Source organism: Saimiri boliviensis, chromosome 2 (assembly GCF_048565385.1).
Source record: "Saimiri boliviensis isolate mSaiBol1 chromosome 2, mSaiBol1.pri, whole genome shotgun sequence".
NCBI classification, from domain to species: Eukaryota; Metazoa; Chordata; class Mammalia; order Primates; family Cebidae; genus Saimiri; species Saimiri boliviensis.
Window position 1 is genome coordinate 209,088,785 of NC_133450.1, and position 24,273 is coordinate 209,113,057.

General features: G+C 45.5%; 1 protein-coding gene across 2 annotated transcripts in view; it reads left to right on the top strand.

The window, feature by feature from the left end:
• Positions 1-24,273, top strand: part of PAPPA (pappalysin 1) — a 249,771-nt gene that overhangs the window by 211,307 nt on the left and 14,191 nt on the right. For both annotated transcript variants that reach the window (XM_039475070.2, XM_074395239.1), the window contains exons 18-20: positions 4,636-4,783; positions 10,385-10,494; positions 19,775-19,846. In XM_039475070.2, coding sequence (XP_039331004.1) covers positions 4,636-4,783; positions 10,385-10,494; positions 19,775-19,846 — 330 coding nt within the window. The remainder of the gene's footprint in view (positions 1-4,635; positions 4,784-10,384; positions 10,495-19,774; positions 19,847-24,273) is intronic.

Below are 24,273 nucleotides of genomic sequence, written 5' to 3' on the forward strand. Positions count from 1 at the left end.
CCTGCACTTGCTGCCTGGTTTTATCTTGCTCAGATGCCACTACATTTCTCCCTGCTATTATTTTGTTTACTTTCATGTCTTCTAAGAAGAAGAAGAAGTCTACTACTTCTCCCTCTTCCTTTCTTTTCCTTCTTTTCCTTCAGCCTAGGGTACAGCAGCTTACAGTCAAGAGACATGATTCTGACATCGGCAACCTCTGAGACTTGAGCGCATGGCCTCCCCTTTCTGGCTTCGCTCATTTCTAAGATGTACTGTTGGTTGGGTTGATTGTAAACTTCTCTTAGAGACAGTAGAGCAGAGTGAGTAATAACCTCATCTGACAATTACAGAGCTCAGTATGTGTGTTAGGCTTTAAATGCTTTACATAAATGGACGCACGCGGTCCTCATGATCACTCTCTCAGTAGCAGATCACTCACTCCATGCCCATTTAGCAGTCAGGGAACTTGAGGCACAGAGAAGTTAAAGAACATCCCCAAATCTATCCAGCTGGGGAGTTGCCAAGCTTGCATTTGAATTCCGGCAGTTTGACTTATACCCAGGCTCTTAACCATGACACTAGCATCATTCAAAAACTCACTTTTTCACTTCCTAACAGAGTTGGTTTCCAGGTCGGCAAAAAGAATATAATTTCTACTCTACTGTATTGTTCAAGTGATTTTTAAAGCACTGGGCATGTAATAGGCATTTGATAATATAATTATTATATGCCTTCAGCTCCCTGTGGATCTGTGTAGCTAAAACAGCAGGAGCGTTAGAAAGAGCCCAGTATGCTCTTGTAATAACAGATGCACAGGCACAGAGAGGCAAACCGCTTTGCTGAGAGATGCTCAGCTCTCTTAGAGAAATTTCACCTTAGCATGAAGAATTGTACATTTGGAGTCAAACATACCCAGTCAGTTCCCTGGCAACACCCAGAAAAAATACTCTCTGGTCTTCCCAGATGGGAGCCTCAGTGATGCCAGATCTTCTCTAGTCAAACTAGACTCAGTCAGCAAGAATCAATGCTGAAGTTCTGTACCAGGTGGTAGGCAGTTGCTGAATGCATTAGCATCTAGTTTTAAAGAAGGATTTAAAAATCCAAAGAAGCTCCAGAAAGTCTGCTGTGCAGAGGGCACAGCAAGGGCAAAGAAGTGGAGGTAGGAAAGCAAGAAAAGTTTGCAGGAGAAACAAAGTGATTCACTTGTCTAGAAGGAAGGATGTGTGCATACAAGAGATGGAGCTAGAAATATCATCTGAATTTCATTGCAGAAGCCGGGAAGTGGCAACCTACCAGTATGCCTTGTCCTGAAGGCTAAGGTGTCTTAGCAAAAGGATGCTATCTATTTTTAAAAGCAAATTTAGTAACAGAAAATGCCAGATGAATGGGCAGGAGAGAGATAAACCAGTGGGAGCAAAACCAAGGCTTTATGCTCCCACCTTTCATTCATGGTGGTGCCTCCCCAATGTGAAACTCTGTGAGCAGACTCCGGCTACTTCTAATACATTCTCTGTTACAAACCAAGCTCTCCCGCCAGCCCTGGCCCAAGTAGTGCTGAGGTCTGCAGCCCTTCAGGGGCTGGAAGCCAAATGCATCATAGGCCCAGGCCAAGGCTCCAGGAAATTGGGGTCAATTTCCTACTCCCCAGAGGGCCCTGGAGAATCATGGGGCCCAGAGCCTGGGGCTCTGAGAGGGAGAGTCTGGGCTCTTTGAAGCCACATGAAGCTGCCTAAGTTTGCCATGAGCCCATCCAAAACCTCTGGGAGTAAACTCTGCAAGCCGCCTTGCAGCTGCATGCTCAGGATGGGCCATTCTTCTCCTAAGCTCAGGAGGTTTCCATTGCAATTGCACCCTCCTTCTGCCGGCACAGGAGAGGCCTGGAAAGGGGCCCCTTTCTGTTCTGAATCCTGTCTCTTTGCAGCTGTTTTCTCAAAGAGGGGAGCTTCAACCTGTATCAGTTCTTTTTTGGAGTTTATTCATTTTTTCATATATTCATTCATAATTTATTCCCTCATTCATTAATTGTTTCCACTTACTTGTACATTCATTTCCTCATGCACACATTCATTTACTTTCTTATTTCTTAAAGAAATACATTCTATCACTCTCCGCCAACCTACCCCATCTTTTGTTAAACAAGTAGTTCTTTTGGTTGGTTGGTTGGTTTTTTATTACACTTTAAGTTCTGGGACACGTGCAGATCGTGCAGGTTTGTTACATGGGTATACATGTGCCATGGTGGTTTGCTGCATCCATCCCCCACGTCGTCTACATGAGGTATTTCTCCTAACGTTAGCCCTCCCCAATCCTCCACCCCTTGCTATATATTTCTCCTAATATTAGCCCTCCCCTAACCCCACCACTCCCAGCAAGCACCCGTGTGTGATGTTCCCCTCCCTGTGTCTGTGTGTTCTCAGTGTTCAACACCCACTTATGAGAACATGCAGTGTAAACAAACAGTTCTTGAATGAACAAAAATATCTATTAAGTGATGAATGAATGCACAGAGTGGCCTGGACCTTTTAGGTATGTGGAAGACCCCGAGGACACAAGGTTGAATAGGGCACCAGCCTGGGCCTTGAGGAGCTCATTGTCTGGTTGCAGAACAAATGATAAACAAATAGGTAATGTCTTGTCAGAGACATTAAGATAGTGCCCCATACAGAACTGAGGTGGCATGAGAGCAGGATGGGTTGTGTCAGATAAGTGTTTGCAAGGTAGACAAGGTGGGGTAGGTAGGAAACATAGCAGACAGAAGGAGCAGTGAGCATGAAAGCGTAGCATGTGATGCCTTCACAAATGCAGGCAATTGAAACTGAAGTTCAAGGTTGGTGGACGGCCGGGCGCGGTGGCTCAAGCCTGTAATCCCAGCACTTTGGGAGGCCGAGACGGGTGGATCACGAGGTCAAGAGATCGAGACCATCCTGGTCAACATGGTGAAACCCCGTCTCTACTAAAAATACAAAAAATTAGCTGGACGTGGTGGCACGTGCCTGTAATCCCAGCTACTCAGGAGGCTGAGGCAGGAGAATTGCCTGAACCCAGGAGGCGGAGGTTGCGGTGAGCCGAGATCGCGCCATTGCACTCCAGCCTGGGTAACAAGAGCGAAACTCCGTCTCAAAAAAAAAAAAAAAAAAAAAAAAGGTTGGTGGTGGCGCTGTGGAGAGGAAGAAACTGGAGAATTAGGCAGAATGAAGGTTGGGAGGGCTCGGGAGCCAGCACAGGACTTTGCCTGGAAGCCGAAGGTACAGGAAGCCATTGCATACATTTTTGCATTGGTGGCACACAGCCAGCTCCTTTGGCCTCATGTCAAATTTCTCATCTTATTATAAGCCTGAAAGAGGTAGCAAATTCTCGGATCCTTCAGAATATGGGCCCCCTGCACAGAAACCACCTGTGATTCTCCATTTCTTTTTGGTAGACTCTCAACTACTCAAGTTGGCATTTAAGGCTCCATGCTTTATCTTTGTTAGCAGCTCATCTTCCCCTGCTTCATCCCTTGAGTCATGGAATTAGAACCACACCAGGTTCTCAACACTCACCGTATTTTCCATCATTTGCACATTCTCTTCCATCTTCCAGGAATGTCTTCTGTTCCTTTTCTGCCTGCAATTCCATGCATTTTTCCATATATCATCTCCTCTAAGAGGGCTTCCCTGATTGTTCCCTCATAACCAGTTACTCTTCCTTGAGTACTCACAATACGGGTGTGATATTTGCCTTGCCTCACTGAGCCCTCAGTTTTCCCATATGTAAAATGGAGATACTAACACAATCACACTAACAGCTGGTGCCTCACGTGACTGCCACAACCGCCAGCTCACAGAGGCAGGCACTGACTCTCTATACTTCTGCACCCCAGAGAAGTGGGCACAGATTGGACACTAAGGAATCTTACTGGAATTAGCTTTCTGAAATTCAGAGGTTGGAAGGGGACTTCAAGAAGGGATTATGTCTTCAAGCTGCATTTGCCTAATGCTTTGTAGAAGACTGAGAAACTATACATCCCTATTTTAAAGAGTTGGGAGGAAAGTACAGATATAAATATCCCCATATCACCCTCTTCATGCCATTATTGTTGGAATGGAATTAAATGGAACAGAATGGAATGAAATGAAATGAAATGAAAGGAAGGATAAGAGAAGGAAAAGAAATGCCTTGGAAAAAAAAAAGCTTCTCACTAGACCCAGATTATTTAGTTAATATAGGACAGAGCCCTGGTATAGGATACTTTCTCACTTTTTAAGGGGAAGCAAACTTTATTGCTTCACATTAACCCATGCTCTTACTGTCTGTGTCAATTGAAGAGCCGAGGGGCTCCTATCTTCTCAATTAAAAAAAACTCCCACACACAAATCAAAATATTAATTGGCTCTCATGGAAATTTCTGAGACTACTAAAGTCGGATTTGGGAGTTTGGCATTCTGGGAAGCCTTGGGCAGGTTTCTTCCTGGTCTGAGTCCCTGTGTATAAAGTGCAGATACTAACAATACCTCTCTTTCAGGGTGGTTGAGTTTCAACCATTGTTAAGAAATTGTTTTGGAACACTTCAGAGCTCTGAAGAGATGAAAAATTGTTTTCTGTTTTATTCCGAATAGCTTATTGAGTTGGGGCCGGTGTCTCTCTTGGTTCTGACTCTGTTTCTCTGTTGTTCAGGGACACGGGAGCAACATCATTCATTGCCGGAAAGATGGCACCTGGAGCGGCTCCTTCCATGTCTGCCAGGAGATGCAAGGCCAGTGCTCAGTCCCAAACCAGCTCAACAGAAACCTCAAACTGAAGTGCCCTGATGGCTATGCCATAGGTACGATGGGCCTGAGAGGGGAGCAGTAGGAGGGGCAATTCCTCCCAGCAATGCAGGGTCAGTGCCTGGGTGGGTCACTGAACACCCTGGTCACATGAGTTCCTGTGTAGGCACTAGAGAAAGAGAGATGAGTGAGTCTAGACTGTGTTCTCCCAGAAAGAGTATCAGAGGCAGGGATAAGGTGAAGCAATGGTGGGTGAGTGTGTATAGTTACACCAGAGTACAGAAAAGCTGTCACATGCCTGGCGGGGGGACCCAGAAGGCTCCCAGAGGAAGGGATGCTTACACAGGGATTTGAAAAAGCTTGTTGGGGAAGAAATGCTATTACAGGCAGAAGAAACTCTGTGACTGAAGAGCCGGAGTTATGAAAGCACACCCTGCTATTTAGGGAAGGAATAGCAGTCTGGTGTAGCTGCTTTCACTATTAATCTTAAAATTTGCACCATACTAAACATTCATGAGTACCTGATACGGTTCAGGCCCTTCATCAGGCACTTGAAAGGCATTATGTCAATCTTTGAAATAACCTTTAACAGATGAGGGAATCAGAACTTGAGGGGATAATGGAACATGCTCCCAAATCCTGAGGCCCATCCTATTCCAAAGCCTGACTTCTTTCCATATCATCTCTGCTGCGTTCAAGATGAACACAGACTGAATTTTCAAAATGCTCTCTGTATGGTGACAGGCCAGCTCAAGAAATACACACAGTGAGAAGAGACAAGCTGGGATTGTATGCCAGGGATTTGCCTTGTTGAAACCAGGTGTCTGGACAGATGATTAATCAGAAGCACCACGGCTTTCCAGGGTGCTCCGAGTACATGGAGTGTGACCTCATTTAAGGGCAGTGATGCTGACCTTTTGGGCTGATTCCCTAATTGAACATGATGAAAAGCCTAGAGAATTGAATGTTCTTTCTCCTGGCCAGTGTGATTTATGGAGCAGTCGCCAGGGCTGCCTGGTGTAGAAGGTTGTCTGAGTGTGCAGAGATCCAACCTGATCTTCACCCATCAAGCAGAGAGTTATCATTGCATGTCCAGAAGCAAAGCCTGTGGTTGGAGAGGGAAGGTTCATGGGGACTATCCATTTCTTTTTGACTATGAAAACACATGCCTTCAGATAGCAGAAGTCCCTCACCCTAACTTACAGTGGAAATCAGCACTCTTGCATTTAGCCCAGGGCACTGGCTCCTGCATGGGTCAGAAAAACACCAAAGCGTGTGATTGCTCTCGCTGACAGTTTAGAACAGGCGTCCCCAAACTACGGCCCACGGGCCGCATGAGGCCCCCTGAGGCCATTTATCCAGCCCCCCCGCCACACTTCAGGAAGGGGCACCTCTTTCATTGGTGGTCAGTGAGAGGAGCACAGTATGTGGCGGCCCTCCAATGGTCTGAGGGACAGTGAACTGGCCCCCTGTGTAAAAAGTTTGGGGACGCCTGGTTTAGAAGGTACTTTAAGATCCTACACAGCCACCAATTTGTGAGATGCTGACCAGGACGGTTGCACAGAGATGGGATCTCATAGGGCCTGCCAATGTAGGCATTCTAGAAGGTTGGGGCAAATGTTGCCATGGTGAGCAGCATGGGCTGCACCATCTCCAGGTCAACACTTTCTTCTTTCCATCTTTTTTATGGGCATGTGTGGTCCTGAACAGGTATGTCTGTGATGGGGTCCCAATCTCCACAACCTCCAGCTCAGTCAGAATATGCAGGTGAATATTCCGTCATGCTCTTAACTAGCATTGAGTAGCCCTGGGAGAAAAAGCCTGATTAAGTGACCTTTAGGGAAAACCTGTAGAAACAGATTTGCTGCATATCTACACCACTGATATATTCAAATACATTCATACATGCATATATAAATGCATGTCACATGCTGAAATGCTTCATCACCAAACCCCCAAACACACGCATCGTATAGTAAGCTCATGCCCAACACCCACACATCAGCCAAATACCACACAAATGCATCACTCCCACAAACACACACACACACACAGGTAGCACGCAAACCTATACACAGCACTCACAGGCAGTGCATACAAGTCTCATCCTTCAAAAGACACCAACACATTTTATGTCCCCAAACATATCAAACACACAGAAAGATGCACAAAAGGCAAACAAATATCACAGACACATTTACACATTTCATTCACATGTCCCAGCTGCCCACAATGCCTGGCTCTCTTCTCTCCGTCAGAACACTGGAGAAAAGAGGGGAAGGGGTGGGAGGGTGGTATTCCTTTACCCGTTGAGTTTTTTCATGGTCAAAGCAGAAAGGGAAAGAAATCTATATGATACTGCAACCTGAATTAACTCCCCTTTCCCGTACCGCAAGTCCCCATGGCTGGCACCCAGATGTCCATCTTATGAATGTGATAATCCAGGGCAGATGATGAGTGCATAAGGGCACTGGAGGAGGGCAGAGAGAAAAAGCCACATACGGAGACAGGAAGACTGAGGGTGTGTGAGAGGCAAGGCGCGAAAGCAGCTTTTCCTCATCCACTTCTCAGCCCCAGCTGTGTCCTCGCTTTCCTCCAAACGCCCCTCACTTCCACCTCCCAGGCTGAGCCCTTCCCTGAGGAGAATCCACTTTGCCAAGGAGAGGGATTTGATCACTAGCCTTATACGCAGGGGTGAGATACGTGTCAGGCTTGGGAGCTGGAGTCGCCCAGACCAGTTCTCTCTCCATGCCTCTGCCAGGCTGCCTGAGGAGGCTCCTGTGGCAGTTACGAGCCCTCAGAAACTTGCTGTTGCTGCCACCAGGGCTGCCACCCTCCCCGCGCCCACCAGGAAGGAGCTGCAGGGGCCTGGTGAGATCACCGCTCTGTAAAAATGCCAATTGTGGCTCATATATCACAACACAACAGCCTGGTTCTAAAGCCCCAGAGCAGGTGTAGGGGAGGGGAGCCCGGGGGAGGGAGGAGAAAGAGAAATTAAGACATGACTGCTGCAGAGGACAGCAAGTGTCTCCTGTTTCGACCACGGGTTTTTCTCTTCCTTTTTTTTTTCCTCTCTTGGGATAAGATAGCCTTAGTCTATGTCTCAGAGGCTGCATTTTTTTTTTTTTTCCACAAAAGAATTTTCTCATCACAGCCTTGTCTCATCTTTGCTCTCTAAAAACTCCTTTAGAACGGGTCTCATGATAATGCACGCTCCATAAGCAGTTTCTCTGACTGCTTAGGGACTTCTGCTTCTTATTCTCATCACTCATCGTTTTCGTCTGTGTGTGTCTCATTTCTTGTCTCTCCTCTGGCTCTCACCATCTCTCCTGCTTTGATGGCTGCCTCCCTCTCTCCTCTCACTGTGTGGCTGCCCTGTATTGATTGTGGGGCTTGGAATCAGAGACGTGTCATGACACTCGTCTCACAGGTCTGGATTTGCAGGGAAGTGAGGAAACATAGAATAACCACGGGTGAGGCCAGGAATTGCCCCTAGTCAGGTTCAGTGCCCATTGTTTGAAGTGAAGGGCTTCTACTCACTAGTCTGAGGCAGGAGCATCGCTTGAACCGGGGAGGTGGAGGTTGCAGTGAGCTGAGGTTGCACCACCGCACTCCTGCTTGGGCGACAGAGACTCTGTCTCATAATAAAATAAATAAATAAGTAAATATTTACAAAGTGAAGGGCTTTTAAACATGGTCCTGCCACTCCATCCTTCCTCTTTCTTTAGATTTGTGAGCCTCTTAGACTAGAAAGGATGATGAGGTGGCACCAAAAAGGGCAATGGATAGGTTACATACATGTCCATGTATACGTGCCTCTATGTATATTGCATGTGTATGTGTGTGTGTATATACATATCTGCCTGTGCATGTCATGTTAGTCATCCACCCTTTCATGGACTCATTACCTGATTTTTTTTTACATCATATATATACACAGAGATGTGTGTATATATTTATGCAATTAGCTATTTTAAAGGCCCCTTCCAAATACACATATGTATATTTTGTATCCAGATAAACATTTTGTATGTATGTATATTTGGAAGGGGGCCTTTAAAACAGCTAATAGAACAGCTAATAGAACAGGATATTTAAAGAAAAGAGTTGACTTGCTCCTAGTGAACTATTTAGTATTTGGAAGGTGGTTTTGATACGATGACAGAGAATTGACCTCTTTCAGCCCTTGTCGGATTCTGACAGGTTGTTTCTTTGCCCACATGAATAAATGCCTCTTTGGGGCATTTCCATGGAATAGGCTTGATTTTTCAGATGACCTCAGGGTGTGTGAGGTCAGGGTAAAGAATGAATGAGCTGAATTACAGTCAGCTTTTCAACCCACAGCCTGGAAGTCAACTGTCTTCATCCGGAAGTTACTGGACCAAACGCTTCTATGTAGTAGCCTTATCTCTCTCTCTGTTAGTCATTTACCCCTTATTTGACTCATTACCTGAGGTTTTTTTTTTTTTCATTCTTTTAATCCATAATTTACTTATTCACTTATCCCTTTATGCACTTACTTCCTCCTTCATAAGATACCAAAATGCATATTCATCATTCAGTCCTCATTCCATTCATTTATCCATTAATTCACTCATTACCTCATCCATTGATGCGCTTATTCACTCACTGTCTCTTACACTAATTTCACAAACATTTACTGAGTGCCTACCATCTGCCATGCATAATGCCAGGCTCTGGACATAGAACGGGCAGCATGGGTAGTGCTGGCCCTGTAGAGTTATAGTCCAGCAGGGAAGAGAGATCTATTGATATCACACTCACCAAGCAAAGAGGAAATGGTCACGTGACAGTTCTGTCGTGGGCATCTGTGAGGTGCTTGGCCTGTCGGGAAACCATGGAGGTCTTCTTTGAGCAAGTGGCATGGGACGGAGGTCTGTAGGATTATTAAAAATGCACTATTTGGAGTGGGAAGTGTCTTTAAGGCACAGGGCAAGGCAGGGATGAAACTCTGGAAAAAAATAAGCTGGTATTGCATTTATGTGCTCATCATTCATTCATCCAATACTCTGTGAGTTCTCCCTGTGTGTCAGGCACCGTGTTAAACTCCTAGGTGAATCAAGCACAGCCAGTCTCAGTTGTGGAAATCAGGGCAAACTTCTTAGAAGAATTTAACTGGGCATTCGGATAGAATTTGGTTATGGGAAGGCAGACTGGGGACCATTTCAGGGGATGGGGTGAACAAGGGAAGAAGCACAGAGACTGAGAATTGTGGGACTCAGATGGAAAACCAAGTGTAGTTCAGTCTGGTTGAACCAACCAAAGAGTGAAGGTGGTTAGTGAGAGAGACTGACCAGACTGCAGGAGGTATTTTACACCCAGCAAAGGGGCCTGTATCTTGTTCTGGATGTGGGCAGCCTTGGAAAGGTGTTTGAGCAGAAGAGGAGCTGGATTAACCTAGGCTCAGGGCTGATGAGGGTGGCAGCAGGAATCAGCCATATGGGAGGCATGTGAATGGAGTCAGGGCGATCAGAGGTGGTCCTGCCCGGGGAGCCTCCTCCTTCCCAATGCCTTGAAGTTGAGTGGCTGAGTCCACCGGGGACCAGGGAGCAGCAGGGCCCACTCTGCAGGAGGGCCATCTGCAGAAGTGGAGGGTCTGGGGCCTGAGACACCGCCTCATGCTGTGTTTCCCTCAGGGTCCGAGTGTGCCACCTCGTGCTTGGACCGCAACAGTGAGTCCATCATCCTGCCAATGAACATGACCGTGCGTGACATCCCCCACTGGCTGAACCCCACGCGGGTGGAGGTGAGTGACCAGGAACATCTACCTACCTGCAGCTAAGGGGGAGGGAAATGCCCGTTCTGAGTTCCTTCTTTATCTCATTTAATCGTCACACTTGCCCTGTGGGTGTGTGTTGGGGGAAGCTGGGGTAGACTGGGGAGGAGATTTACTCACAATCATTTCTCTAGTCCTTAATTATTTAATACTTTCTCTGTGTGTCAGATCCTAGATAAAGGGCCTTTTATTTTCTGTCCCACTAAATGCTGATGTCAGCCTAGGAATAAATGGAGGCACCAGGAACAGAGGTAGGAAGCAAAGAGCCAGGTCTCAGACCCAAGTCTGTCTGGCTGGAAAGTCCACACTTATAAAGATGGGGCTGTCTGTCTTCTCTGGTGCCCTCCCATGTAGCCTTCCACTTTACATAGCCTAGGTTACTGGTATCTTTCTCCAAGCTTTACCTATCTTGGGGAAAGCAATTAATAGGTGTCTAGCAAACTAGTAAGCTTGGTTGTTTGTGGAGAACCTTCCGTGTTCATGTGGCCAGTGCTTAGCACCAAGACGCCATTTAAGCCTCAGTACAGTTGTATGAGGGAGGGGTCATTGTCTGCATTTTCTAGTTGTGGACACTGAAATCTCAAAAGTGAGGCCTTGAACCGAGGCTTGACCCAAGCGTGAGTCTGAGTGCTGTGCGCTTCCCACAGTGCCAGGTCAGCATGCCCCCAGCCAGATGACTCCAGAGGCTCCCACCTCCGGGCAATGTCAGTGTGACTTTGAGGTCGCCTATTCCCACTCACCTTCATGTCACCCCATCAAGTGGGGCCCCTGGAGCTGATGTGGGCCCTGCCCTTGTCTGCCAGGACATCACAGATCCCAGGCCTTATGTCTCACTCTGGGCACTGGCTCCTCACCCTGAAGAAAGTAAAAGGAGGAGGCCAGAGTTGGGGGGTGGGTGAGGTTCAGCTCTGTGTCTGTCTGCTGGCCTATTGCCTGGGGTGCTGAGAGGCCATGAAGCCCAGGGAGCTGCCGTCTGCCTGCCTCCTGCAGATCACACTCCGGAGAGCTGGGCAGAACCTGATACTGGGTGTACTGTTTCTCAAATGCGCTGAGGGCACCATTGCCAGGGCTTACTCAGTGCTCTGGGCATGTAGACCTGGCCAGACCCCTCCACTCCGTGTGCCCTGGCATGCTCCTCCCCTCCTTTCTGCTTCCTCTTTCTCTTCTGCTCTCTCTTTTTCTATCTTTCTTATTCTTTCTCTTTCCTACCTGTCTTTCCACTGTTTTTCTCTCCTCCCTCTTTTATCTTTCCCTTTGTTTTGTCTTCCTCTCGGCCACACTCTCCTTTCCATCATCCCCTCTGTTTCTCTATCTCTGCCTCTCACTCCATATCCCCAAGACAGCCCTATTTCCCAAACCCCAAGCTCTTCCATCTGTTTCCTCCACCATTCCTGAACCAGAATTCCCATACGGATTCCCTTGAATGCCCCAGTGCACCCTGACATGCTCACATACCCAGGCATGCAGGGAGCCCACATGTCAATCTCAAGGCAGCTGGAGATCGTGAAGGACAGGCTTCTCATTGCACAGAGAGGGAGACTGAGGCTTTTAGAGGAAGGCGGCTGGTCCACACAGGCAGCACAGCTGGAACAAGCTGGACTTGGGATTGGCACTACCAGTTCTCCTTCGGGTTCCCACCCTAACTCCCACATACCCAAAAGCAGGTGACTTTGACTCATACGCAGAGCAGACATAGAAGACCTCCCTCTCACCCCAGTATCAGAGATCTTCTTGGCCTGGCCCAGCCTCCCACTTAAGACCTTTTTCCTACCCCCCTGGGCAAATGCCCACCTTTCCCTCTGTGAGCCCTGGGCACTAAAGAGTTCAGTTATAATTCACTGTGAAATAAATCCAGGGATTTGAAAGCCTGCAAGCTGCCCGCCTCCCCATCATTGCCCACCCGCTGTCTGCCTGCCCCACCCCCCACCCAGTTCCCTGGTCTGCCTGCCTTTATTGATGCTGTCCTACCGAGAGAACCATAACGAGGTTCAGACCTTCACTGGTCTCTGGAGGCCTCATTATCCAGGAGGAAAAAAATGTGGTAGAAAAAGGGAGGAGGGCGAAGGGCAGAGATTGATGATTTCCAGGAATAAGGCAGAAAAGCTGGCCTCTGCTGCACCCTTGGCCCTTGTGCGGTGAGAGCTACAGAAATAGAGCTGCTGGTGCAGGTGTTTCCAGGCCACAGGAGGCCCTGGATAGCTCCTCTGCTTTTTGAGGGTCTGCCTGTGAGCACCAGTGCAATTTAGATGGCTGGGGGAGAGGCTCTGCTCCAGCTGCTGCCACTTTTATCCCCAGGTAAGAGAGTGAGAGGCAAGAATGGACATTTAAAGGGCACTTGCTGTGATCAGGCACTGGGCAGGCACTTCCTCTCCTTTATTTCCACCCCCACCCCCTGCCACACACGCACAACCACACACACATTTCCCTATCAGGTGGATAATAGTCTCTTCCTGCTTCCCGTGGAAGTAATGGAATGTCAGAGACAGAAGCCACTTGCCTAAGGGAGGTTGAAGAAAGACCCAGGCCATTCTGATGGTTTACTTCAGCTATCCCCGCAGCCGCTATGGAATGCAGAATCATAAAGGCAAGGCTTTCCAGGGATGTGCTGGCAGGTAGTTAACAACTGGCTCTCCACAAACCTGAAACTCTGATTTATAGCATTTCCCAATTTCTGTGATATAAATATTCCTACTGTGGTGGATTTCAAGGTTTCCAGACTGCTGTCACTGAGCACAAAGTTGGGAAGATCCAGGCACTGTTGGCTCTTGCGAGCCTGTGCAAGCCAGCTGTGGCCCACCACTGCCGCTTAGCCAAGACAGGCTCTATTTTAAGCACTTTACATATATTGACATGAATGAAGAGAATGGTGACTGCTTAGAGGAGTGGAATGTCAACATTGAGATCACAGGTCATGATGGGTACACCGGACAGTGAGCTTTGTGAAGGCAGGACTGTGGTCATGTTCTTTACCATAGTGCCTCCCCTCAGTGCCCAGCAGCAGTAGGTACTTGCTAAATATTTATGATTGCTGAGTCAGGTGAACAAGGTTCTAGTGTAAGCCTTGGCGCCTTCCTTCTATATGTCCTGGAGTAAATCCTTTCACTTCTCTAGGCCATAGTTTACCCATTAGTGAAGTGAGAGCGAGGCTTCACTCAGGAGTCACAAAATGAACCACCTACCCGAACCTGGCAGGTGGAGAAATGAGTGAAGCAGGCCAGCATACCCTTTTGTATGTTAAACACTGAGGCAGACAAGTGTGGTGGCTCATGCCTGTAATCCCAGTACTTTGGGAGGCCAAGGTGGGCAGATCATCTGAGGTCAGGAGTTCAAGACCAGCCTGGCCGACATGGTGAAACCCCGTCTCTACTAAAAATACAAAAATTAGCCAGGCATGGTGGCACGCACCTGTAATCCCAGCCACTGAGGAAGCTGAGGCAGGAGAGTCACTTGAATCCAGGAGGTGTGGAGGTTGCAGTGAGCTGAGATTGTGCCACTGCACTCCAGCATGGGCAACAGAGTGAGACTCCGTGTCAAAAAATAAAAATAAATAAATAAATAGAATCACTGAGGCATATTATTAGTAGTAGTATTTACTATAAATATTTCAGAAAGACAGACTTGCAGAAAAATGTAACACCATACACATACTACGCAACTTGAGAAATACAACTTTATAGATACTGTTGAAGTCCTTTTCTATTTTTCTGTTTTTCAATTTTTTTAATTTTTTTTTTTAGTGGAGATGAGGTCTCAGTATGTTACACAGGCTGGTTTTGAACTCCTGTCCTCAAGTGATTGTTCTGCCTCAGCTTCCCTCTTTTTTCTTTTTTTAAATTGAGCTATAACTTATATGCTAATCTTAAGCATAAGGCATTATAAACTGTTATGTTTGTGTACACTCATGGAACCATTACCCATATTAAAATGTGGACCTGTCCAAATCTTCAGGGAGTCCTCCCTCCCCATGCCAGGCTATTTCCTCAGCACCAAGGTAACCACTGTTTTGTTCTCTATCACTATGGATTGGTTTTGCTTGTTTGTAAACTCCATATAACTGGAATCACAAGCCATTTTCATATGTGTATTTTTAACATCGAAACACAATGTACCTTCTTTTTTGTGTCCTAAGCCACCTTCTTCTCAATCACCTTCCCTGTTCATGCACTTTTGAAAGTGATTAGAGGTACAGAGAACTCTTCCTCTAATCTAATAAACAAAATAATACAAACTCAATCATAGATGGAAATGCCCCTCTGGTTCAATGCTGGAGAGACTGCAGGGAATGGTGGAGACTATGGCAGACTATGGAAAACATAGTTGTTTTTCTGCTTCCAAAGGGGGACAGCTGTAGCCAAGTGCAGCAATGTGGAAATGTGGGTCTCCTGTGGCCAAATTTTTCATTTTTTCTTGGGTACAAGAAATCTGGAGTTTTTATAATCTGAATTTTTTTTTTTTTTTAAAAAATTTGGCAACTAATTTTGACTTTTTTTAAGCACTCGTATGCCAAACCAAACATTTCTGTGGTTTGTGTAACCTAGAAGCTGTTGGCTTGCAACCTTTGGATGAGATAGACTATTCCAGCCTGGAGATCTAGAATTCTGGGGTGGCAGCCTGTCTCCCATCAGTTCCACACATTGTCCCTTGCCCAGGGATGCTGAGAGTGTTTCATGATAGAAAATGCATCTCCCTATCCTCAGGACTTTGTAATTCCTCTAGGTGCTGAGACCTTGTCTTTCATAATAGCTTCCAGAGGGGGGAAAAAAAAAAATGGGAGGAGGAAAGAGAAGGGAGGGAGTGAATTAAGGAGAGGTAAATTGCCACTTATTGACTCTCTCTAATATGTAGACACGGTTTGCTAGGCAATTCTATATGTGTCACTTCATTTTGTCTCCAGCACTCCCCAGTAAGGTAAGGATTATCACATTGCAGATGAAGAGGCTGGAGCTCAAAGAGGTTGCCACTGCCCAATTCACATGATGAATGTGGCAGAATTAGCTAATTGCACTGCCTTCCATCCTGCAAGGGCAACCCTCATACATGTCTTAAAAATATGTGACACATGCAGACAGAGAATGCAAAATTCATTTCGTGAAAAGAAGGGAGCTTTGTGGAAAACCCTGCCGAGTATCTAAAGGTTAGAGGTCGAATGGTTCGGAGTGACTATTTTAAGTCCAGTCTAACTCATGTACAGATGGAGAACTAAGTGTGCTGGAGAGGAAGTCCATAGACAAAGAGATGCAGCCAGAATCCACCTATCTTTTCATTCATTTACAGACACGCTCATACATTCATTTATTTGATTATTCATTTGTTCATTTACTTATTCAATAAACATCAAGTATGCACCTCCAAGTGGCAGGTATTCTTCAAACACTAGGAATACAGAGTGGGAAATGCCTAGGCTTTTAAAAAGCTTGCTAGAGAAAGAAGCCAGAAACTCAGTGGCTGATAACAAAAAGCAAATAATAATCATAATAATAACTGATACGATCCATTCATAGCAGGTCCCATATGTCAGGGAAAAAGCCGAGAGGAAAAGGTCTCATCTTGGTAGACATCCAGGAGGGGTGTGAGATCTGGGCCTCTGGATGAGGGGGCTCTCTTCGCTGCCTTCTCACATGTCTTTGGCTCTGCTTGGGGCCTGTCTTCTCTGGCCTTCATCTTTTAGATACTCTACCTCCTCCAACATTTGTCTCAAAGGGCCTTTCCACCTTTCTGAACTTTGGTCTTCCCATTGGTCAAAAGAGTAAGCTATTTTATACTTACAGCTTCAGGGGATAGTATACTTTGAAGGAGAGCATAGTGTTCAAAGCCTAGACCTTAAAACCAGATAAATGTGGGTTTAATTGCTGACTGTCACTACCTATGTGTATGATTTGGGGCAGGTCGTTTAACTTCTCTGTGCCCCAGTTTTCTCTTGTGTAAACCAGAGTCAAAAATAGTACCTATCTCATAGTTATGGTGAGAATTAAATGAGATAAAAGCTCTGAGCCCCGGGCTTAGAGCATACTATTTATTTAATAGAGGATTTTGTGCTGATAAGGATGAGGATACTGGCAGTGATGATGGTGTTGATGTGGGTGGAGGTGGTGATGGTAGTGATGGTGGGTTCATGCTGGTGATGATGGTGGCAGTAGTGGTGATGCTGTGATGATGATAAAGAGAAAGCGGTGCAGATGATGGCGGTAGTATTCATGGAAATGTTGATGATGATAGTGGTGATGATGATGGTGGTGCCACTGGTGTTGATGATGATGATGGTAATTGGAGCCAGAAAGAAAAGATAGTCTATTCTGTGTACCACCAAGGCAGGAAATGAGAGCCCTCTTACAAAACCTTATCTGAAAAGGCTCTGGCTGGGCTAGATGTCTTACTAGTACCAAGAGAAACAAGGCTGACATTTGAGGGGCTCTGTCTGGGATCTCCCAACTTCTCCTGCATATAGCATAACTATTCCTTCAGCTCCCACTGCCTGACCCTTTCCCAGTTCTAGCATGCAGAGGGACCCTGTAGTGAGACAGGCGGGCATGCAGCCCTGAGTAATAGTGGAAAATCCAAAAGCCTTGGAAAGATAAATAGGCTTATGCAGTTAGTAAAAAAGTTCTTTTTCCAAACTCACGTCAGGTAAAACCTGTACAACCACACTGAGACACTCCTACAGATGGATTAAATTAGCTCTCAAATAAACAGGGGAAGGCATGGGCATTAAATCCCTAGCAGATTCTAACTCTGCTGTTTTCTACTTCTTAAACCATTACCAAATGCCCCCCAACATCTCTGGATTTTGACTGGGAACAGACTCTCATACTTGGAGATGAAAATCTGGTTAAGGGAATTAAAGCAGGTGATCCTCTTCACCCAGCCCCATGGCTGGGTGGGGGAAGAAGAGGCGGAAGGGAAGAAGGTGGCTTAACTGGAAGAAAGGAACACTGACACGACCCACGTTCCCTCATTTGTATTTGCATCACATTCCTTCATGGATTTGTTCACTGTGCCCCATGCTTCACCCTGGAAGGATACAGACATGTCTGAAACTCAAGACCTGCCCTCAAGAAACCTAGGAAATTGGTACTAGGTTTACCATTTTCACATCATTTATATGAATGCATCATCTAAATAAGTCTACGACATTTTCAGTACCCATCCTATGGATGAGAGAACCAACCCTCAGAGTGGAAATTTACAAAGCAATTCCAAATCAGAATTGCAACCGCATCTGTCCTGTTTCATATCCCATGACTTTTCCCAAATACTACCTTATGAGTGTATTAGGGAAGGGTAGACAATTTCAATAGAAGCAGTAAGGGACAAGATAGTAGATTTCACATTGCAAGATTGACTGGGAGATCATCAAGTTAAGCTCTTTCTCCAAGGTCTTTGATCTACTTGGAGGATGATAGTGGCTACATTCAGGTTATACTAAAATGGTCCTCTAAACTAGACTTGTTTAGAGGACAAGTCTAGGACTTGACCTTAGATGATCTTCTGATGCTCTAGAAGACAGGAAGTCAAGTAAAGAAATTATTGCCCATTGATAAAATCATCTCTATTTTGAGAAGAAACCGTTCCTTTATAAAATAAATATTTATTTAGCATCCCCTCTATGCCAGGCATTGCTGAAGGCATGGGATATCTCATGTGAACCTGAGATGTTATGGAGCGGAAAAGAAAGGCACTCAATCCAGTCGAGAGTCACTTGATTCCCTTTGTCATAACCTCACCAAGAAACCTAATTACCATTTGGCTCCCATATACGTCTGCCCTCAGGGAGAGAATAGGCTGTTCACATGGATTTTCCACATTCTGGCCCAGGTGACTATTTTTTAATTAAAATTAATAAACTGGCCTCTCAGTCAGTCAGACAAGCTCTGATCGTGTGGACTTCCCTGGCTGATGCTGACAGTTACCTCAAATCTAAGCATGTGCCATTTTATTTTATTTCATTCTTCAAAGAAATAATTGTAATCTGGTGTGAAAACTGGGGCATCTATGGGAGCTTCTCGGATTTTTATGGTGGCCCTATTCCTGATACGTTATCTTTCTAGTCTTGTTTAGCTGTCTTCTTTCATCCACTTTTAAAAATATCATAATGTTGGATTTTTTGTTAGGAGCTTTATTAAATCATTTCTGAAACAATCGGTTATTTTCAAATCCTAGTTTCTCTACCTAACAGCTATGGAGCATAGGGAATTTATTCTCTTATGACGCAAGATTAATCCCCACCTCACAGGATCATGGCAAGAAGTAAATAAGATAATGCATACAGTAATTAGCACAGCAGATACACTCAAATATATATTTTAGTTGTCGTTATCATCATCATCATTATTTTTTAAAAAGACGCTATAAATAAGTGCCTATAAGCTCTGCCTGATGGGGCTAGGAAAAGTACCACAGAAGACATAAGTTTTGAGCCGACATTTTAAAGATACTCAAAATGACAAAATGGGGAAAGGCATTCCGAGAAGGGGCAGAGCAAGAATGAATTCATTCTGGGCAACCTCTGGTAACCATGGGCAGACCCATATGACATGGCAGCAGGTGACAGCAGGAGGGGTGCTCTGTTTTTCCAGGGTTTTGAGCCACAGGTCGGTTCATTCATCCAGCAACCCATTTGCTCTCAGACTGTAGTGTGCATTGGAATCATCTGAAAGGCTGCTAAAATGCAGAGTCTCAGGGCGTGGCCTCAGAGAGTCCAATTCATTAAATCCAAAGCCGGGCTGAGGAATCTGCCATTTTAACACACTCCCATGGCAGTGCTGATGAAAGTGGTCTTCAGCTCATGCTTTGAGAAATGCTGCTCCATGCTTTTCTTCCATCTTCCTGCTGCAGCCACACACATACATGAATGCACACATACACATGCACACATGCAAACACACACATGCATGCACACACAGCCCTCCTCCTCCAACCTTATCTCAACTCCACGAATGGATCAAACATCAGTTGCGAATTTTCTGAAGGGCCTTTCTGATCATGTCTCCACCCCACAGTTCTGCTTCTCCTCAACCCTTGTTTCTGCCAGGGAAATACAGAACCATGACACATACGGTGAACACAAATATTATTTTAATCTTATGGCTCCTGTTATTGCAAGTAAGCGGGCAAGTTCTCCTTGTAAACACCAGGGTGAGGTCAGGACTTGGAAGGTGCCAGAGGAGGTGGGGTGGTTGAATGCGGTGCCAACACAGACGTGGGTCCCTCCCAATCCCAAGCCCATCTCACCTCTCTGTCTCTCTTCCCACAGAGAGTTGTCTGCACTGCTGGTCTCAAGTGGTATCCTCACCCTGCTCTGATTCACTGTGTCAAAGGCTGTGAGGTGAGTCACGGGGAAGGCACTCTTCAGTTCCCTGGAAATAATCCTGCTATTGTTATTGTTATTGTTGTATTAATGTTGGTTATCCTTTGCCATACCTACTGAGTGTTGAAAATATTCATTTAGCAGACTTCTTGGACAGGGATTAGCAGCCTCATTTTACAGATGATGGAATTGAAGCAAAGAAAAGTACTGAAAAGCACAGGGAATGGGTAACAGAGTTGGGTTCGAAGCCAGGCTTTTGTGGTTCCAGAGCCTGTGGTCTACAAAATATGGGATCTGTAAGAAAGGAAGGGTGGGAGACTATAATGACTTACCATCTAGAATATGCTAATGTTGGAAATTTACCAACATTATTACATTTAACCTTTACAGAGTCGGGTGAGGTGGTTTTGTCTTTAATGTCCATTTTACGGATGACCTTTACTCGCAGACCAATGCCTTCTGTCCCACATCTTAGCCATTTACTCATGCCTCAACCCCAAAAGGAATATGAATGCCTTAGATATAACATTGGGCTGAAGTGGAAGAGCCTTTATGACCCTTAAATTCTGTGACTTCACAGTTGAGCCATTCCCTAGAACTTGGAATTATAGAGATCTGGCTCTGTTTATCAGTGACAAGCTTGGGAGGACTCAAGGGGCATGGTTCTTGGGACCTCAGCTGTGTCCTCACGGGAGGGCTGTCCACAGAACTCAAAGACATTTCTGCACATCACTCTGCCCCTTGTGGCTCTTCCCAGCTGGCAGTGAAAAAGCGGCCCGAAATCCCTTCCAGGTGGATGGCCAAATCTCTGTAATTCATCCAGAACCCACTGAGGAAAACGCAGGTGAAAAGGATCAGACCATGCCCTAGAAAAAGTTGTATTTGATGAAACTCTTAGAATGCCAGAACCAGCAAGGCTCTTTTGCCTAATCTCAACTAACCTTTTATTTTTAAAATGGGTAAACAGAGACCCAGGCAGTGGCTGGATCTAAAATTTGATGCAATGTCAGAACTAGGAAGGCTTTTAATTTGATCAAGCTCTATTTTCTTGGTGTAGAAGACGAGGGCCAGAGAGAGGATGAATTGTCCAAGTCAGCACAGCATGCCCAGCTCTTCTAACGTCTCTGCTGGTGCTTTTCTCCTACTCCCTGCCTATGATCCATTCCCTGACCTCTGAGTGTCACCAGACAATCCCTAGGTTACACATTTCTTTCTCTACATTCTTGGAGGATTTCCTGAGGGCATTTGACATTGTACTTGACTTTTGGAACCTCATTCTCCCAAGCATCAATTGGGAGTGGCAAAATCAAAGCCAAGGCCCTGTGGCTGTTGCTTACTTCTATCTCTCTGGATCAATCCAGCATTTGGGGAAAAGAAAGCTTGAGTTACCTGGGCACTCATTCTGCTGAGTTGGCAGTCTGGGCAACCAGTGTGACAGCAGAATTCAATCCCTTCTTGGACTCAGTAGTGAGGCCCGAGAGACCCTCACCTGTCGGGGTCTGAGCCCTGCCAGTGATGCTTATCTCCTTTCCTCTTTAGCTTAGTTCTAATAGTGCCTTGTCTGTAGCTGAAAAGTATGCTTAGAAGAGATACAAATTCTGGGACCATCAACCTCAAGTATCCAGAGGTAGCCAAGACAAAGGGTTTGGGGACCGCTGAGCCCCTGTTCTCTATACCATGCTGGGTCCAAAGTGATCATTCACTCACTTGTTCTTCACAGCTTCACTGAGAACCTCTTATATGCCAGATATTGTTCCAGTTCTGGGAATATATTGGTGTTAGTCCAGTGAAAATAGTGACTATGCTTTCCTTGAGTCATCTGTGGTATCTTCTTCCCTGTCATCCATCCATCCATCCATTCATCCATCCATCCATTTATCCATCCATCTACCCATCCATCCGTTGTTTTACTAAATAAACATTTATGGAATCTATATTTGCACAAATGCCAGACATTTTGCTAGGAATCTAGAATACAAAAATGGATGATGCTCACAGTATAGTGAAAGAGATAGACAATTAAAGAGAAAATTCTAAAATCCTGAAGAGCTATCACCAAATCAAATACGGGAAGCTGTGGTAGCACAGAGCATCCTGAGGCTATGAGCGATGGCATTTTGGAGCGGTAACATTTGAGCTAGATCTTGAAGGATGGTTTGTTTGTCTGGATGCATTACTAGTAGAAGTAGCAACACGAGATACACCAGAGACAGGAGAAATCTCCAGGTAGCAGAGTTTTTCTCATGTTGTTCCCTATCTCTAGAAATCTCTCTTTTCCAACCCCATCTAATTAACTCCTATTCATCTTTATGATCTCAGCTGAAGCACCATTTCCTCAGGGACATCTTCACTGAGCTCCCTGTCCAGATCAAATCTTTCTACTCTTAATAGCATCATGTACCTCTTCTCCATAGCTCTTATTGGAGTTGAAATGGGTTAATTAGATGTGTGATTATGTGATTAAAATCTGTCTCTTCACTAGAGTATAAGGTCTGGAGGGTAGGAACTCTATCTGTTATTGATTCACCACTGCATCCCTTTCCTTAGCGTAATGTGTAACACATAGTAGGAATTAAACACATAGGATTGAATAAAGATAAATGGATGGATGGATAGGGGGAAGAAAGGGTATGGTTGCAGGAAAGAACATATAAGATAGAGTAGGTAGTGATGGGACTGGAGAATTTTTTCAGGGCCCAAATAGAAAAGTATCACCTTCATTTAATTTTTCTCTTTTTCCCTAGCTACTTCTTTACCAAGCCAGTTCCTTTGTTCGAAGGAAGGGACAATTAGTCTCCATCATTAGTCTGTTCATCTATTACATAAAAAAGAACATAGCCCACAGGCAGACCTCCTGAGGCAGGAAGGAAAAGAAAGGGTTTATCCTTTCTTTGTTGTTTGCACCCCGCTGTTGTAATGTGAATGTGAAGTGTTCATTCTGGTGGTCACACAGCAGAGTCACACCTGAACCCACAGCCAGTGGCATGCACACTCACACACCTGAGCTCAGGTCTTCCTTGCTCTTAGAGCTCTGTTTAGCTGTGATCTTTTTAGACTCGAATAGTGGAGTGAAGAAATGAAATCTGACATCATGAGTTCCAGGTGCAAAGGTTCTGTGAGAATTTGAAACAGAGATGCAAAAGCCAGGAATACCCCATGGGATGGAGCTCGGTTCTCTCTGGAGCAGTGAGGATGGGAAGGGGAGACTACTGGATCACAGATGGTGTGCTTGGATGCAAAAGTCTTCAACAAATGGCATCTCTTTCCCATGAAGGAGTCACTGAGCTTTAGAGACCCAACCATCACTTTAATCAGAGTGGTTTCACTTTTATCCGCTTTCTATATTGAAATTTCACAAAATAGTGCATTTGATGGAGGGGAGTAGGTTCACTGTTTTGAGAGAAATCAGTGAGCCAATCTGACCTCTTTATTTCATTAGTGGGAATCCTGAGGCCTAGAGGAGATAAAGTCACTTAACAAAAACCGCTAAGTAACCGCGCCCTTGGCTGAGGTTGGGAGGACTAGAACCCAGGTTTTCTCAATTCCTGCCAACTGCCCTTGCCACTATGCCAGTACAATTACATTCCATTTCAGAAATGTTACTAAGAGCCACAGTTGAGTGCAGCCTTAAACGAGGTGATTGGGAGACAAAGGAAAACTAGACATTGCCCGTGTCCATGAAGAACTCACAGTCTTGCACCAGCACCAGCACCAGCAACAGACCACAGAATACAATGTGGGGATGAGGAAATACAAGTTACTGGGGAATCCAAGAGACTTCTGGACTTTCCCCTAAAAAGGCTCTAGGTTCAGATAAATAATGGCTTGACTCTATTATCTTTTCTTCATCTTTGGAGTGTCCCAGGGGTGGGAAAACACATAAAAGAAATAAATCAGTATATGCTGGAACAGCCAAGAGTGATGAAGTAAAAAACCACAGAGCTGGGCCGGGTACAGTGGCTCATGCCTGTAATCCCAGCACTTTGGGAGGCCCCGGCGGGCGGATGGCCTGAACTCAGGAGTTCAAGACCAGCCTGGGCAATACAGTGAAACTCCGTGTCTATTAAAATACAAAAAATCAACTGGGCATGGCGGCAGGCACCTATAGTCCCAGCTACTCGGAGGCTGAGGCAGGAGAATTGCTTGAACCCAGGAGGCGGAGGTTGCAGTGAGCCAAGAAGGCACCATTGCACTCCAGCCTGGGTGACAGAGCCAGACTCCATCGCAAACAAACAAACAAAAACATAGAGCCAACTTAGATTTAAATCATCCACTCTGTGCCAGTGTGATTTTGGGCAAGTCCCCGTCTTTGAGTCTCAGCGTCTTCATCTGTAGAGTGAGAATAATAATACCTACCTCACTTACAGTTTGGAGAGCAAAAGAAGAAAACAAACATGTAAAATGTGTGACATCAAGTACATCTGTCCTCCTCGTGAGAGGCAGCC